Source organism: Pyricularia grisea, chromosome I (genome assembly GCF_004355905.1).
Source record: "Pyricularia grisea strain NI907 chromosome I, whole genome shotgun sequence".
NCBI classification, from domain to species: Eukaryota; Fungi; Ascomycota; class Sordariomycetes; order Magnaporthales; family Pyriculariaceae; genus Pyricularia; species Pyricularia grisea.
Window position 1 is genome coordinate 1,475,740 of NC_044973.1, and position 16,441 is coordinate 1,492,180.

Consider the following 16,441-nt stretch of genomic DNA (forward strand, 5'->3'; position numbering starts at 1 on the left):
CTGGTGCGAGCTCGGCTTTGTCGATGGGGCCAGTGGGCCAAGGTCTGGCGATAATCTGCAGAGATTCCATCTGATAAGTTTAATCAGGTTAGGAGGCTCCATAAAAGCCACCTGTTTTGAGTCAGGCGGGTCCTCGGTTGAAAATATTTGCATCTGATAAAATTAGGAAATCTTGGCGACCAGACAACATTTCCAAGCTCTGTTGTCACTTTTGGATCCACCCAGGGAAAAATGCGGACCGAAACTTTGGAATATCCAAGGTAGGTAGGAACTTAGCTACTAATGATCTGAGGCCGTTTTGATATATGTTGCTATTCCGGGCGGTGGAAACAGACCGTGTGTTTAAAGCTTGAGTTGCCGGTTCCACTTGATAATTGGTGGCTCCTACATGGGTGCTTAACTTTGAGCTCGATACTGGGAGGCTTATTCTGATATACAATTTATGGTGTCTTTTTCTGCCCTTCTGGGTATCATTTGTGAAGACTTGTTTTTTGCTTCTTCTGATGCTTCCGCAACATAGCATCAATTACATTGGCTTCTCCTTATTCTCAGCATACTACTACTGTATCCTGCCGTTATACTATATGTGAGTTTCGTGTTCCCGCGGCAATGTGACCCTGTTCTTGCGATCCCCACAAAAGGTCACCGGAAACTTCCGGAACTACGACAATTCCTGCGATTTCGTAAAATTCTGACTAAAAAGAATACTGGTAGGCCTCCCGGAACCAACCCTTTCACCAACCTAACTCTCCGCGGTGGGTTTCAAGTACCCAACGCATAGTAGGTTTAATTCTTTTTCTTCTTTTCCCCCTATTGCAAAAACCATTACCGATTTGAATGGGGAGCACCCATAGGGCCCACAGAATTGTGCTTAAGATGGGGATTTTTACCCACACCACCAGAGTAGACCTACCTTCAGTTCGAATAATTACAGGTACATACCGTACAGAGCCACGACAAACTACACACCTCAATTGGGCAATATCACCCTTTTTCAAAGTCCAAAACTGGTGAGATGTAGTTAAACTTCGTCCTACCTTCCTGGTACTCTGCAAAGCATTCGATGTTTCCTAGACGGCGAATCTCATTGCCGTCATCTTTAAAAACAAGTGTGCTTGAAGATAATGGTTATAGTCAGACGAGCAAGAATATGCTCACTTGGTACTAGTAATGAATTTTAATGTAGGGCCATGTAGTTTATGTCATCACTTAGGGAGAAGCCCACCTCTCAATTCAGCAGTCACTTTTGGGCCCCCTGCGTACATCCAACTGACAACTGAGTTAGAACTTAGAAATGGCGTCTGCTCAGTAAAAGGTCCGTTTATATATCATTACCTACGAATCGTGTCCTGTTGCAAACGTGATATCAACATATCAGGTTGCCTTCTGGACCACCAGCCTGCCTTGCGCTTGTCGAGCATCTCTTTCCCAGATATCGTCAAGATTGCAAGGAACCAAGATGAGCTTAAACGCCTTTCCATCACCTTTACGCACACAGGTCAAGGATAATCGAATTCATTAGATAACCCTCCATTTCAGCTAGCCTCTTCAATTAGGCCTGGTTCTACTCTGATGCAATGTCTGTGGAGCCGCAGGCTATGTCAGCTCCGTACACAAAACAAACTCAAGCTCTCATTCCACGTGTATGTCTCTCCCACGCGGAATTTTCGCATTTCTCCATAGTCCCGTTTTTGCCGCATCTAGTTAGCGTCAGCAAGTTGACGTAAGCGCCGGAAGTCATTGGCTAGGGTCAGCAAGGCATCTTGTGCCTTGCGCCCGTCTTCCTCTACGGTCTTGGACTCCTCGGAATCATTCTTCAAAAGATCCCTGATTCTGTCCGCCTCCTCCTGGTCAAGCCCCTCGGGAAACAACTCTTTCAAAAGTTCCCGGTTGAACCCTTCCGGGGTTTCTGATTCGTCGATATCTTCCTCGTTTGAGGTGTCTAGTTCGTCAAAATCATCCTCGTCCGGGATGACCGGGCCGGGGGCGATGCTAAAGGGTGTCCTGGTGCCTGTATCGTTATTCTCCGGGCCGTAGAGGGGCAGGTTAAAGCCGTTCCCTGGAATCTTCCAAGGACCGATCTTGGGGTCAGAGTCATTGTCGTCCTGGTCGTCGTCTTGGCTGAGCGACGAGGGAGTAGGAAGCGGGGCCCAATCAGTGGGCATGGGTGTTTGCTGGACGCCGTCCGTCGTCTTGGTGAATGTGACGGTGGGGGATGCCATGTCGGCGGTTGTGGCCCAAGTAGTGTCAAGGTCATCCGGGTTCTGCTCCTCGTCACCCGGCGACCCCGTGGGGGTGGGCGGCGTCGGCCTCAAGTACCCAGTGTGAATCTGCCGCCAGGTAGTCGTGTTGAGAGCAGCGGTGCCTGTGGCGAGGCTGGCCACCGTGGACGTCTTGTTGAGTGTAACCGTACGGAAACCAGACGGATGTGGGCGAATCGGCATTTTTGTATGCATTCGCTCCACGACAGTGGAAGCGTTGACGACGCCTAGGGCCAGGGCCAAAGATATGGTGATGGAGACGTGCATGTTTGGTAACTTGATGGAAAAAAGTGATTTGCAAAAGTTTGTGGAAATATCACGACTTGGTTTTGGGATTGAGATTTAGAGGGGGATCGGGCTCTTTTATATCTGAGGAATTCTCGCCCACATGTCATCTCTCTGGTTGGTCAGACTGACCCAAGGCATGAGAAGCTCGTGAATATCTGCATTTTTTTCTTGCTGCTGCTGAAAAAAGCGTGGCTGGGGGGNGGGGGGCAAACTATGAGAGATGTACTTTTTCTCTATTCGCCCCTCCTGGGAACCTCTGTGATCTTGTTCTTAAACACTAACTCTAATCCAACGCCACCTTGCTGCCTCACATGTTCAAACTGCACCTGCCAGTAGCGTTGACTAGAGAAGTTAGACCATTGCGAATAGCTTCATATGGTGAAATGTGGTCTATCTAGAGAGCGTGTGACCGTGAGGATTTTGTTCGATATGTCAGATGCATCTGCATGTGCGTCTACGTAAAAAGTATTTTGGAAGAGCAGCATGTGACAGTGGCAAGCTGCATGGCAGATGCACAACAGCGATATGAGTAGGCCGCGACCACCTGAAGTCGAATTGCGGGATTCTTATTTTCTTAGTTTAACTAAATGATCGCATTGGTGTACAGCTGCGAGAGCAGCACAAGACATGGGCAATGGGTTTTAGGTAACTTGCTGTCAGACACATGCATGGTTGACCTCTTGTCAAGTTGTCACTCTGGTAGAGCTAACAAGAGTACCAGTTCAAATTCCACAAATCTTGCTGCCAACTCAAAAAGCCAGATTTCACAAACAAACGCACCACGTTAGAGGGGGAAGAATTTCCTGCATGCCACTGGCTTGGCTATCCCCTGTCCCAAGTCTGTCAAATCATTTTGTTGTGTTAGATCTTTCATGTGCTCAAGCACACATGTGCCCACTTTGTGGTTTTCCTTCGTCTTCTTTTCCAACTTATACAACACTCTCATCAAATTCAAGACATTTTCTCTCTGTGGCTGAACATTCTCCCCTACGGCTTTCGCGGAGGCCTGGCAGTTGCCACATTCTTTGTCAAATTTAGCATTTACGGAGACAGTAATCTGTAGAATTAAGAATGGACTATGCAAAGAGAAGGGGCGGCTTTGTGGCATGAATGAATTTGATCTTGCTACATTTATTTACTATGGAGCAAACGAAAAATAATGAAAATCAAGAACAAAGAATGTTGTTATCTGTCACCAAGGCTTTATCCTTGTGTCTCTGCCAAATTGCTCGTCTACGTGGATAATTACACACCTGTATGTTACCTTTTTTTTTCTTTTCCCATTATTTCGAGGTGAAACTACCCTGCTAGTGATCCCAGGGCTCTAAAGATTACAAAGGAGCTAGAACAGTTGATTCTAAAAAAAGAAAATAAAAATAATTAAATTGCTTAATTTGCTCTGTAAGTAGTGCAATCTATCTTTTTTTTTGTCTAGAGAGTACAATCTATATCTTTGATTATTCTCCACTGTGTAACTAGATAATTTGTTATATAATTTGTTTTAAAAATTTGATTTTTATTTTTTTGCATTTATATTACTCTGAGTACCAATTCTTGACATATACTACGGTAACATGGGTTAAAGTCCATCCCCATTTACAGTGGCCCAGTGGTGTGGGCTTGTCGGCTTCGCCGACTTTAGTAATCGACAAAGGCATTAACACTACTTATTCACACTATAAAAGTTTGATCGCTGTGGATCAAAACCATGCATTCTTAAACCGATGGAAACCAGTAATCATTTCTGTCTTTCTAAGTAATAGTTTGTTTGTAATTCATCCAAAAAGTGTCTTTCTGGAGATACAAGCCGTTGAAATTTGTACTTTCCATTTTTGCATGTAATTTGTGTACAGAATCAGATTTTAGGGCCCCCCTGTCTGTCTGGGGGCCCACAGAGCTCAGCCCCCAAATAATTATTTACTGGTAATTATTAAGATTGAAAGGTTGTTATGCGGATGGAGCGTTTGTACCATGATTAAATGGTAATATACCCACGTGTTTAAGTTCATATAACCTTTCAAGGCCCCAATTTTATTTAATATAAGCTTGTTGGGTCCCAGTTTATTCGACATACACTCACAAAGTGGTATTTTCTAAATAAAAACTTGAAGCGACCAGTAGATCAAGAAGAAAAACTATGACGCCCCATTTACTCAATATAAAAATATAGTGTGCCAGGAAGATACGCCGTGACCGCAACACTGTGCAACTGTGGATAGGACGAGAGTGGCCTCACTAACGCCGTCATACAAGTTACAACAACACACATTAATATGAAAGTTCTTTCAAAGCATTTATTTTTATAGTGATATATATTCAAGTTATGTGGAGTTAGTTGTGGAAGCACCAGTTGCCATTGTACCTGACTACAGGACCTCTTATTGAATACTCGAGAGTAGGTACTGACTTTCGGCATGCGCTGCCTATGCTAAAATACATATATGGAACCGACAACAAGCCCAGAAAGCCCGACAGGTGTAGTCGCTTATCTTGTATACTATTTGATCACCATATAAATCGCCTGTGAAGGCCTATAAAGCTGGCACCCCTGTCAGCTTTCCGACCTGAGCTTTATCAACAGGTGATTGTTTGCACTATCTGGTGCATTGCATTATATATGGTCCCACTTTGTGGTGTGTAAAGACAACGTTGAGACCACACAATAAGCTACCGCGCTAACGGGTAATCCTTTTTAGCAGTGCAGCTTATGTCCGTATACCCCAGTGCTATACGCTACGCATTATCAGCGCAATATAACAGCTTCCTTATGTTTCGGTAAACAATAATATCTGCATAATTTGTGGCCAAGATCTACTGATTTACGTAGCGGATCCGGCGATGAGTTTGTCAATCTCTCTCAGCCAGCTCCAGGATGAACCTTTGGGGAATCTCGGGATGGAAGAGGTTTTTACAATTCATCGTCGGTAACCTAATGTAGTACGTTACGTGGGGCTTACTAAAAGGTCTCTCCGTATACGTTCTATATGGTTTTATACTGAAATGCCGTACGCTACAATGTGTATAAAAGGATGCGTTTCCCACCCGTATTCGACATTATTTTTTAATCCATCATCATCAGCATCATCAACAATCACTTCACTCTCATTTCCATCTTCTCTCCTATCCAAAAGTCCTCCTTCCACAGTTCCACTCAACCATCTATCCACTTTACTCATTTCAAACTTATCTCGTTTTCAACGACATCGTTCTTTCCCCAACCACCCCGAACCAAAATGCAGTTCTCTACTCTTCTCAAGTTCGCCATGGCCTTTGCCGTCACCGCCAACGCCCTTCCCACCGGGTGCAAAATCCACAACCGCGATGTTTTGCAACTTTCCGAGGCCCGCGGCGTCGGGAAGGCCAACGAGGCTCAGCTGGAAAAGCGCAGAGACGCCGAACCGCAATTCGCTTGCAACAGCTGCGGTAAAAAGTGGCATACCCAATCCGAAGCGGACAGCTGTCCGTCGTACCACAGGAAAGTTACGGCTTACGTCTCCGACTAAACGCGTTTGTTGTTTAAGAAACTGTTTATTTCCTAAGCTTTTGGAAGTGTGGAGATTTTGGAAAGAGCACGCTAGTTGACTTTACTGTTTGATCCCTCATTTACTTTCGTCATTTGTTGATTTTCTTTTGTCACTCGTTTGATTCGTATTATTTGTTTTATCTCCTCACTCGCTTAGTTTTCTTGTCTATCTTATAGATTCATTCCCAAAAATTAAAATCGATATTACATTGCGATACTATATTTTTCCTGCCGAGCCAAAGACGTTGCTTAGCTGCTTTCCCACTAGTCTCGACTGATTGTGGTTTCAACATTGGGGGCTCACCCAAGACTGGCTATGCTGCCAACCGTGCTAAGTCAAACAGTTGTACCTCACGCGACCGAAATAGAAACCTCCTCTCTTGACTGGAATGGGTATGAGGTTTCCAAGCTGAGATAGCAGCCGAAGTAATATATGTGCCTTAGTTGAACTATGACATGCCTCACATAGCGTTCTCCGCTTTCATTTTTCGGGTGGCGGATGCGCACTTGTACCCAACCCCCGTATAAGAAGACTTCACAACCAATAACATCGTCTCCCCGACCATTAAATCCACTATAACACCGAGCGGCGTCGAGCAAATGCCCTGAGCAGAGCTCACCACTTCGGTTGCATCAAGTTGCTGGTAGGGCTCATCTATGTGGTTGAAGACTCTAATTCAAAGTCCAAATGTGTATACGTAATATGGGCAACATTGTACGTGTCCATATAACCTACCTTCTAATTCCACTCGAAAGCTTGACAGTTGATCCAGAATCTATGACTGAACACTTACGACCATACCCACTGGCATATATGGGATCCCGTCCGCCCTACCCGACTTAAACCAGTGAGGGCCGAACTTGTACTCAGGTTAGTGATGATTGGTGCATCCTCGGTGTTGTTATTCTTTTGCTTTTTTTTCCTGAAGCTCCAACGGGCTAGAACGTCCTCTTAAAAACTTTATTGGGTCAGGTAATAAGTTGAGCTGCACTGGAAAACAGGCACAGGGTTGGTATAAAAAAAAGAAAGGTCATCAGTCATTAAGTGAATTTAAAATTTAAATAATTTAGGTAGTCTAAATTACGATCCTGATTTGACTTACTTGAATAATAAAAATTGGACGCTTTAATTCCTCTGTTCTTTTTCTTTTCGCCTTCAAATCTGCAATATGTCATTTAATCTAAAGCTGGCTATACCCATTTTTATTATTTATTTTCGCGCGTTTAAAAAATCTTTCTCTCTCTGCAACTTTGATACCAGATTTTCTTTTTTTGTTTTCAAAATTATCACCAAAGTCAGTAACCCCCCCCCCCCCCCCCCCCCCCCCCCCCACAAAGGCCATACCGCTGCACGATCGAGCCAGGAAAGGCTTTTTCACCCTCGCCACATAAGTTTGATACAAAATTTATGAGATAAATTAAATTGCGAGAACATTTATGATTTGATTTAACAAAAATGTCTAAAAATTCAAAGCCAAGCTTTATTGTGAGAACTTAATATGTAGGAGTTTTAAACATAATTTTACTTACTATAAATGCAAAGAATAATTCTGTTGATAAAGCTAGCTAATCGATCAATTTATAAAATCTTTATTAATTGCTTTCACTTGTGCGACAACTTGTTAATCGTATACATTAGTGGATGACGTGTAGGTAAGCTAGTGAAGGGAGTTGCCATCTGATCCGGATCCCTAATAAAGAGATCCGTAGATCACGTACGTGAAACCCCAGTGTGTTGTGTTGGCTAGCTCTGGCGCTATCCACCGCACGGGCCCGGCTCTATCTACAGCTTGCGTGTGTGCAACAGCCTGTGAGGCAATCCAACAGATTTGCTATTAATTGACAAATTAATTGAATTTTAACAGAGTCTCAAAAATAATGAGTTTAATATTATAATGCTAGCGTTCAACAAAAGCGATTTCAATTTTGAAAACCTGCCTTTTGTATAAAAAATAGGTAAAGACTCTGCCATTATTGACTCCAGGATTATTAAGCATATGTTTACTGTTTTTGAGAAATAATCTCTCTCCAATATAATGAACAGAGTTATCCTTTACCTTATTAATCAAATCAAGTCTAGCTACAGTGTTAATAACTTGCTCCAAGTTAGTCCCAGTCACGGCATTGACTTGACTATATTATTTATTTCACCAACATGGGATACTTGGCTCGCTGTTGGTTTTTGTTATTGGTAAGTCTACCTTTTATGACTGATTTACATACACTCAACAATGAACAAAGGTGTAGACATATAGCCTGTATGGTGTATATAACCACAGCCATGAATAAAAGGGTCCTATCGGAGAAGTGCATGAACATGCAACAAAAAGCTTGACAGAGCACGCGCAATCACCGATTAAAGCAGAGAAAAAGAAAAAAAAAAAAAAGAAAAAGAAAAACATCATCTTTCACAGAGCCTCGATGTCAAACCTAGCCATGATACATTTGTCCGGCTCCTGCCCAATCTCATAATCAAGATTCATCGTGACGTGCCCTCCCCTCTGGTTCCAAAAGGGCCACTGGCACTTTTTCCTGACCACCTGCATCGCCTGCTTGCACTTCTCCCCGTCGACGACGGCCTCCCTCCGCTCCCTGACGCAGTTGTTGACCATCCACAGGTACACGGGCTTGAAGCTGCTCAGCCGCTTGACGTAAGTGATCTGCTCGCTGCGGTACAGCGTTATGTTGTGCCAGCTGTCGCAGGCCTCGTCGATGGCCATGTCGACCATGTTGTTGTAGGCGGTGTGCCCTTCGCAGTAGCAATGGACGCCCGGGCTGAGCAGCCCGCCGGTCGGGGTCCTGCACGTCTCGTCGGGTCCGGGTGGCTTGAAGAGTTCTGGGTTCGGGGGCCGGAAGATGTCTGGGGGATGGGAGACGGGGAGGTTAGCAAAATATGACTTCTTTCAACTTGACAGCGTTTTCTTTTCTCCTTGTTTGATGCGATACTGGTGTTATCGGAGGGGCTGAGAGCTAGGAAGTAGAGGGTGATAATCACAGTGGTATGCAACGAGGGTTCGACGAGATGATCAGAAAGTCAAGGAGAAGGTACAGTGGACTGGATATTTTCAAACGATATGCTGAAATTCTTCACGACAACAAAAACAGCAGGAACAATAGCACCAGGCAAATAGGCCGACCATTGCTTATAAATTTATTGGCTGTACTTGACAACGAAGAAGGGGTTCCCATCTTCCCATATCTCAGCCATTAGCACGATCTCGATGGAGCAATATAGGAATAAAAGGATGGGATCCATACTGTCGTCAAAGAGCACGAGGTCCCCAGGGCCCCGATGGCCGTCAAAACACGAGTCAAAGAAATGTGACGAAATCCTGCAAAAATTTCAAAAGCCATGAGATTTGTTGGAAAGTAATGATAAGCCAAAAGGAATGAACATGATTCAGAGGAGGACGAGCATGCTTTTTCGCACATTGTGCACGCAAAGATATCCTGCCCTGGTGGATAGAAAGCATAACAAGAACATGAAGATCAACTTACCACTGGGATCAGGTTTGGGGCTGTCACTGGTGGCGGTGCTGGGGTTGTTGATGGCAGTGCTGGGAACAGTGGTGCTGGTGCTGGTGCTGGTGCTGATGTTGATGCTGTTGCTGGTGGCGGTTTGGGTACTGGTTTGGGTGCCGTTGATGGTGCTGTTGCTGCTGATGATGATCATGATGCTGCTGTTCCCGCCATCTTTAATACCGTTTCCCGTCTCGATCAAAGGAGGCTCAGAGAGCGCAAATACGCCAGAAAAGAAAAACAAAGAGGTGATCAATAGCGAATGCATTTTTTGACTTGTTCAATCCTGGTGTTTGGATCTCGGGACTGAGCCTGCAATATCCCAGATATAAGGGGGGTCAAAATCGGTTATAAAACATAAGTGAGATCTTGCGATCTTGGGATGGCCGGAGTGCTCTTATAGAAACCTTCTGCAATGGATTACTTTTTGCCACTTGTATAACTAGGGAGTAATACCATGGGTACTTCTAGGGCTTGCTAATTCATCGTGACTAGCTAAATTGTAGGGCAAGGAGCATATGTGTGGTTATAACTAATGCAGGAAAAAAAGCCTAATAACTGCGTCAGTGCAATCCCAACCACCAGCGAGTGCCTTTGCGAGTGGCAAGAATGCGAGACCATGTCAACTAGACCAGTGGCGGGCAATATTCGAGTGTTGCCTCACATGCAAGCATATCGTAGAGGTAATGAAGCCAGGAGGGCAACTGGACATGTGATTACAAAAGGAAGTCTAGAACGGGGTAAACCCGAATTGCAGGGCGCGCACTTTGGCCAAGGAGTTGAGAACAAAAGCATGCGTTACACTAAAAGAAAAAGGCTATCATCTTGCATTACCACGAGAAACCTTGTTTTTGGCAGATGGATACCCACAAGAATTAAGCATGGATAACAACATCTCAAGATATGTTTGGTAGAATCCCGGGAGCCGCCGAGCCTGATCCTCAGAAGGCAAGGCCTGCATTTCATCCCACGACTGATCGTATTCTCTGCAATGATGCAAGGCACGCTGCTCCGACTTTTTGTACGCCAGTAGAGCAGCATCCCGGCTCATGACACCGAGGTAGCGACTTGCTTCTAGTCGCATCGGGTCCCAGAGGAACTCCTCGAGGAGCAACAGGATCCCCAGGGTGGCGAACCCAACAGCGACGAAGAAGTTGGCGGCCTCGAGCGGCAGGTAGACGACGGAGCGATGGCCAACGGCGTACCAGATGCAGCGTGCCGCCGCATACACCATGACGGGCAAGGCGAAACGGCGCTTTGAGACGAGCATTACTAGAAGAAGAAGGAGAGTTGCGGCATTGATGATGCTGAAAGTTATTTGAATCGCTGTGAAATAGCGCGACGGGTCAGACGTTGGACCCGTGAGGTCCTCGTCTATCAGCAGCTTCCAATTACTGAGAGCACCACCGTGAAGGGCCGAAAAGGTTATGCCCAGTGGGACTAGTTGCATCGCCAGGCAAAACACGCGTTGTACTATCGCGAGCGCAGAAACCATCAAGGTAACCTTCAGTAAGTCGGAGAATGGTGCGGAGATGGCTGCCATCCCACTCGATCTCGAGCCTTGGTTGCAAGCTGTCAGGATACCCGAGATGGTTTGGTTTGCGGCAATTATAAGTGAGGCAAATTGTAAATGGAAGGAGACATAGGACGACAGAGGCGTCTCCAGGATTTCAGACCAAAGAAGGTCTGGCCGTGCGAGAGCAACGCGTATATCAGCGACAGGATCATTGCCCAGGAAACCACCGACAAAAATGTTGAAAGATGCGTTGAGAAGGACTGCGACAGCAAACAGCAGTGCCGCATGACGATATCCGCGGCCTACGATGGCCGCTCTAACACGGTGCCAGGTGCGCATAGTTCTGGCTGCTTCTGATGTCTTCTTTTCGTCAAACTTTAGTCGGTTGGGCGCCACGCGCAGTTTGAATCGCAGTAGCGGCAAACAAGTCCTCATGTGTTCAACCAGGACAGCGAGCCGAAAACGCCAACCATGTACTCGGATCTTTGGGCATTGGGGTATGGCGGACCTGATCTTGTTTGCACCGCCCAGCTTAACATCACAGGTGCAGTCGAGCGCCTCGGCTACCATTCCATTGAGCAGCTCAAAGGTTTCAGATTGACGTTCTTTGACCATAATGGAGTCCATATTTGTCTCGATCTGATACCGGGCCATGAGGTGGGTAGGGTCTGCAAACTCCGCCCACAGAGTTTTTGCTGCGTCGGCTAAGTCTCTGAGCAGCTGCTGTTGGGTCCTGCCCAAAAGCTTCAGGCGCGGGCATTCCGACACGGGGTGGGGACTCAACTGGCAAGCTCCCAGCTGGAGGGCATCCACGTGGTTCCGGATCTGGGTGATGGTGGTGCCGTAGTAGTCTCTAATCACCAAACGCCGGAAGAGTTCCATGCCTTTGCCCAAATGATCAAGGTCATGTTGTTTTTTAAGTCTCTGGAGCAGATCGGCCTCGGTGTGATCCCAGCTGGAGACCGGCTGCTGCGGCTGACCTGCATTAGTCTTTGCGGGAATTTTAGTCTGGCTGCAGGCCACAACCTGGACGACGTTTAGGAAGATTCCGAGAGCCTTGTGGGCTGCGACAAAGGCCAGGTTATCGATGTTCTCCTCGAGCTCTCTCATGTCGAAGATTAATGGTTGGGGAATGGAGCCTGGATCGGGATACTGAGCTGCCAACCAAAGCCTGGCTGAGGCTGTTCGACTCCTCCATTGCGAAAGCGCATCGTGGATTGTCGCACGCTCTTCTTTACCGAGGACGGCCGCGCGGCGCAATGGTGAAGAGATGTGTTCCGTTAACTTGGCAATGCAATGCTGAGCAGCGAAATGATGCGGATTTGAGATGGACATGGCTGGAGCAGGACAGCAATGTGCGTCTGCGAAGCTGTCGGGTGATCAATCGGGGTTTGGATTGTGACAGACCACGATTAAAATTAGCAGCGGATACATGCTGGGCGAGATACTGGGCTTCAGCGGTTGATTGACGGTCGATTCGGTGGCCTTTCTGGTTTGGGAAACACTTTCCTTTTTTTTCCTTTCAAGGACTGGAATTCCTCCCTTATTTGAGAGCTGAACCCCTTTTTGTCTCAGCTATGATTCTACAACACAGCCCAGAATTACAGCCGCAAATACTGTACGTCGTGTTGCTTTTGCATTTCCCATGAGTTCGCCGACAAGATGGGCTCACGTGATGCTAGTCCCCCAAGTCACCAATCTCTTTCCCCATAATTTTATTCACATGGGGGGATGACATCCATCTCGGTCTGGGCTGGTGGGGTAAGCGTCTTGGCGTGAATGATTGACAGGTGCAGCGCGGCTATTACTTATCCGCTCACTAACGTTAGCGCTAGCTAGGGACGTAGCACAGCAAGGCAGGCAGGCGGCAGGCCTATGTTTTTCAGCGTAGAATTTTAGGTTAACAAGCACTTTTTCCCTACCCCTTTCTGGTCCGGCCCAGACATCGAAAGCGCCCGACATCTCAACTGCCCCTAGATTATTATGCAGAAAATGAAATTTAAACAAATTAAATGAAAATTCATTAAGGTAGGTAGATACTTTAGTTATATGTCAAGCCTAATAGCCATTTGTATGTCACCGTCATCAGAACTTTCTCATGCATTCAGCCAAAGATCATCCTTCATCCCAAAAAAAAAAAAAAAAAAAAAAAAAAACAAAAAAAAAAAAAAAAAGAAAATGAAAAATGAATGTAGGTAAGCCCCGCTCCCGTTAAACATCGTCCTCGTCTCCAATTGCACTCAATACTTTTTACCTCAAGGCAATCCTTCCAATGCCTTCAGCCTATCAACGTATTGCTCATTCACGTTTGAGTAATCCTTGACTCCGTACGGCTGCGTCACCTCGCTGAACCAGCCGTCCTTGCGGTGCACCGGCAGGCCGAGGTCGGCCATGAGCGTGTCTAGGAACGGCAGCGCCTCAAACACAAAGTCTGGGTGCTTGGCGCCGTGGTCGTGCGGGTATCGCCACTTGCCCATCCGGTTGTGCAGGACCGTCTCGTACTGCAAGTCCTGGAGCGTCTTTTCCGTTGCCAATTTCTTGTTGTTGCTGCTGCTGCCCTCGTGTTCGTCGCCGTCGTCGTTTCTGATCACGGCGCTCGGGTCGCGTGCCAGCTTGCCGTCAAAGTAAGCAGACACCCAGAGGCCCTGCACGTGGGCTGATATCGCGTTGCTGAACTGCAAGAGCGAAGGTTGTCGCAGACGGTCAGTTTTAAGCCGGGTTAAGACACGTTCAAAAACAAGATTTGATTCAACTTACATTCATGTTGAACCCAACAAAGGCAATGTCCTTGGTGCGCAGGAACCGCGCAGACGGCGGCACCATGAACCTATGCAACAGGAACGTCGAGGTAGGCGACGTCGGCGTGAGCTTGTCCTCGTCTACCGTGACCCCCTTTTGCTGCGCCAGCGGCACGTACCGCTTGTTGAAGCTCCCGGGATCCTTCAGGCGCGGGAAGCGCGACAGGATCTCGGCGTCGGCGCGGTCAAAAAGCTCCCTCTGGCTGGCCAGATCGGTCGGCACCGGCTCCGGGGCGGGAAAATGCGGCATGCCCAGCTCGACCTCGATCCCCTCGGGTAGGAACTTGAGCGGCGGCTTGTCCCTCCAGCCCGTGACGCTGACGAAGGCGTCCGACTCGAGCACGGTTCCCTCGGCGTCGGCCAGGTGCACCTTGTGTTTGCTCAGGTGGGCAATGTCGGCAATGTGCACCTTGACGACGCCGCTGCGGACGAGGTCGAAGAAGTCGGTGTCGTAGTTCAGGATGCTGAAGCTGCAGCCCGCGTAGAAGGCGTCCGTCCAGGGCCTGAGCTTGGCCACCTCGGGGTGCGAGTCGAAGCGGCACAGGCTCATGACGTCGCCGCCCAAAACGCTCCAAAACGCGTTGGTCAGGGCCCTGCCCACCGCCGTGCCGTGGTAGAACCGTCTGAAAGCCTGGTAGCCGCCGTCCTGAGCCCAGACGCAGGGGCTGAACCACGTCAGGAGCCGGATGTTGACCAGCGCCTCGAGCCACTTCTTGAACGGCGTCACAAACGACGGGCTCATCCAGCAGGGGCCGTGGCCCGACTCGCGGATGACCCAGTCGACGGGGATTCCGCGGGACCCGAACGCGTACACAGCATCCCAAGCGCTCTTGCTACCGCCCAGCACGGTCACGCGCCTGGTCCGGCCGGCATCGAGCGTGTCGGCGTTCTGCTTGAAGTCCCGGGAGTGGAACAGCGGCGCGCCGTAGTCCTCTTGTCCCTCATACTTGGGCATGAACGGGTCAGAGGTCAGACCGGTTGCGACAATGAGCCGCTTGGTGAAGATTTGCGTGGTTGGTAGGTCATTGTCTGGAGTTAGGACGTCATAGCCGCTCTGGATGGTCAGGGTCCATCCGCCCTCTCCGGCCTCGTGTTCGGCACTAACGACCTTTGTGCTGCCACGGAAGAAAGGGTGGATGCCAAAGTGTTTGGCATACGACATGTGATAGCGGTTGATGACCTCCCCGGGTAGGTACTTGCGGTCGGGGACGCCATAGTCGTCGGTGAGGGGGAAGTCCGGGAATTCGTAACTGCCTCTGAGGCAGTTACTTTTCAATCCCGGGTACAGTCTGTGCTCGGCCCAAACCCCGCCGATCGTTGGGGACGAGTCCAGAATGGCCAGGGCATGGTCAGGGTGCTGGGTGTGATACTGCTTTGCAGATGCTAGACCATACCAGCCTAATCGTCCCGTCTCCGTGTTAGCTTTTGCGGGTTTTTTTTATTTCTTTCTTACTTTCTTTTTTTTTTGCTTCTCCTTGTTCTTTTCCTCATTTGCTAATCTTGTGTTTTGGAGGTTGACAGATACACAGGGTTCGACTGGGGTACATGAAGATGCGATTGGATACAACTTTGCTGAGTGTTGCCTCCCAAAGGATTGACTTGTGCCAGTCTAAGCCCTGTTATCCAGAATGGAGGTGGTACTTACCAGCGCCGATAACCACACAATCAAGATGCTCCATGGCTGTAACAGTTGCTGTACGGAGTAGGGGGCCATGCAAGGGCCTGGAGAATATTGCGGCACCGAAGAGGCTAATTTGCTTCTTGTCAAGGCTTGCAACCACCCTAAGGCTGACTAGGTGAAAGTATGTGCACGAACGCGAGCAAGGGCGCTCGGGAAAAGAGTAAGGATAAGGCTGGTCTTGAACCTGGACCACGCTTCTGGACCGATGTAGTCGAAGGAAAAAAAAAAAAACAAAGTATGGGAACAAGTCGAATTGAAATGTCCGAGCCTGTATCCTCGGTGGAATTTTTTTAAATTTTTTAAAATTTCAAAATTTTCTCAAGGAATATGGCGATGAGGCAGGCACCAAGATGTGCAAAAGTCTGTACGAAATTTCCTCGTAAAGTTTTTTCTGCTTTGTGTGATAAGCCAAGGACGAAGAAGTAAAAGAAAGGGATGTTGCACCCGACAAAACTCGTCACACGGGAGCGTCAAATGAGCGACCGGGCCGGCTATTATATGCTGTAAGCTTACCCCGACCCCCAAAAGGCTGGGCGAAAATAAAATATGTAGAATCAAGTCTAGGTCTTTTTTTTTTTTTTTTGTTCCTGGCTGGCCCTTAGGTTCGGAGGTAAGACCGAGAGAGGGGGCGGCGGAAAGAAAATGACAATAAATGGGGCCGTTGGTCTTCCGTACAGCAAGCAAAGCAAGCAACCGGGCTGGTGGGTTACATTTACGTTGTTGCTTTTGCGTATAGTGGTGTAAAAAAGAAGGGTAGTGGCAGCGTCTATAGGTCCGAAAGCCAAACGCGCTACTGCAGGCCACCACACCACCTCCAGGGCCTCGTCACAATGTGGCACTCCAATGCAGACCCTG

At 47.7% G+C, this 16,441-nt stretch overlaps 5 protein-coding genes across 5 annotated transcripts; 1 reads left to right on the forward strand and 4 right to left on the reverse strand.

Annotated features, from left to right (window-relative positions):
• Positions 1-1,700: 1,700 nt before the first annotated feature.
• Positions 1,701-2,528, reverse strand: PgNI_05492 (uncharacterized protein; the record flags this gene model as incomplete). Its single annotated transcript, XM_031125523.1, has 1 exon — positions 1,701-2,528. One exon carries the CDS (start codon positions 2,526-2,528, stop codon positions 1,701-1,703), a length of 828 nt encoding a protein of 275 aa, XP_030982245.1.
• Positions 2,529-5,782: 3,254 nt separating this feature from the next.
• PgNI_05493 (uncharacterized protein) lies at positions 5,783-6,052 on the forward strand (the record flags this gene model as incomplete). Its single annotated transcript, XM_031125524.1, has 1 exon — positions 5,783-6,052. The coding sequence occupies one exon, from the start codon at positions 5,783-5,785 to the stop codon at positions 6,050-6,052; it is 270 nt and encodes an 89-aa protein (XP_030982244.1).
• Positions 6,053-8,480: 2,428 nt separating this feature from the next.
• PgNI_05494 (uncharacterized protein) lies at positions 8,481-9,859 on the reverse strand (the record flags this gene model as incomplete). The annotated part of the gene is made up of 2 exons (XM_031125525.1): positions 8,481-8,932; positions 9,571-9,859. 2 exons carry the CDS (start codon positions 9,857-9,859, stop codon positions 8,481-8,483), a joined length of 741 nt encoding a protein of 246 aa, XP_030982243.1.
• A 552-nt stretch (positions 9,860-10,411) lies between these two features.
• PgNI_05495 (uncharacterized protein) lies at positions 10,412-12,442 on the reverse strand (the record flags this gene model as incomplete). The annotated part of the gene is made up of 1 exon (XM_031125526.1): positions 10,412-12,442. The coding sequence occupies one exon, from the start codon at positions 12,440-12,442 to the stop codon at positions 10,412-10,414; it is 2,031 nt and encodes a 676-aa protein (XP_030982242.1).
• Positions 12,443-13,236: 794 nt separating this feature from the next.
• Positions 13,237-16,019, reverse strand: PgNI_05496 (uncharacterized protein). The gene is made up of 3 exons (XM_031125527.1): positions 15,551-16,019; positions 13,865-15,303; positions 13,237-13,782 (listed from the first exon to the last, which is right to left on the reverse strand). The coding sequence occupies exons 1-3, from the start codon at positions 15,582-15,584 to the stop codon at positions 13,363-13,365; spliced, it is 1,893 nt and encodes a 630-aa protein (XP_030982851.1). The 5' UTR covers positions 15,585-16,019; the 3' UTR covers positions 13,237-13,362.
• Between the last annotated feature and the right edge of the window lie 422 nt (positions 16,020-16,441).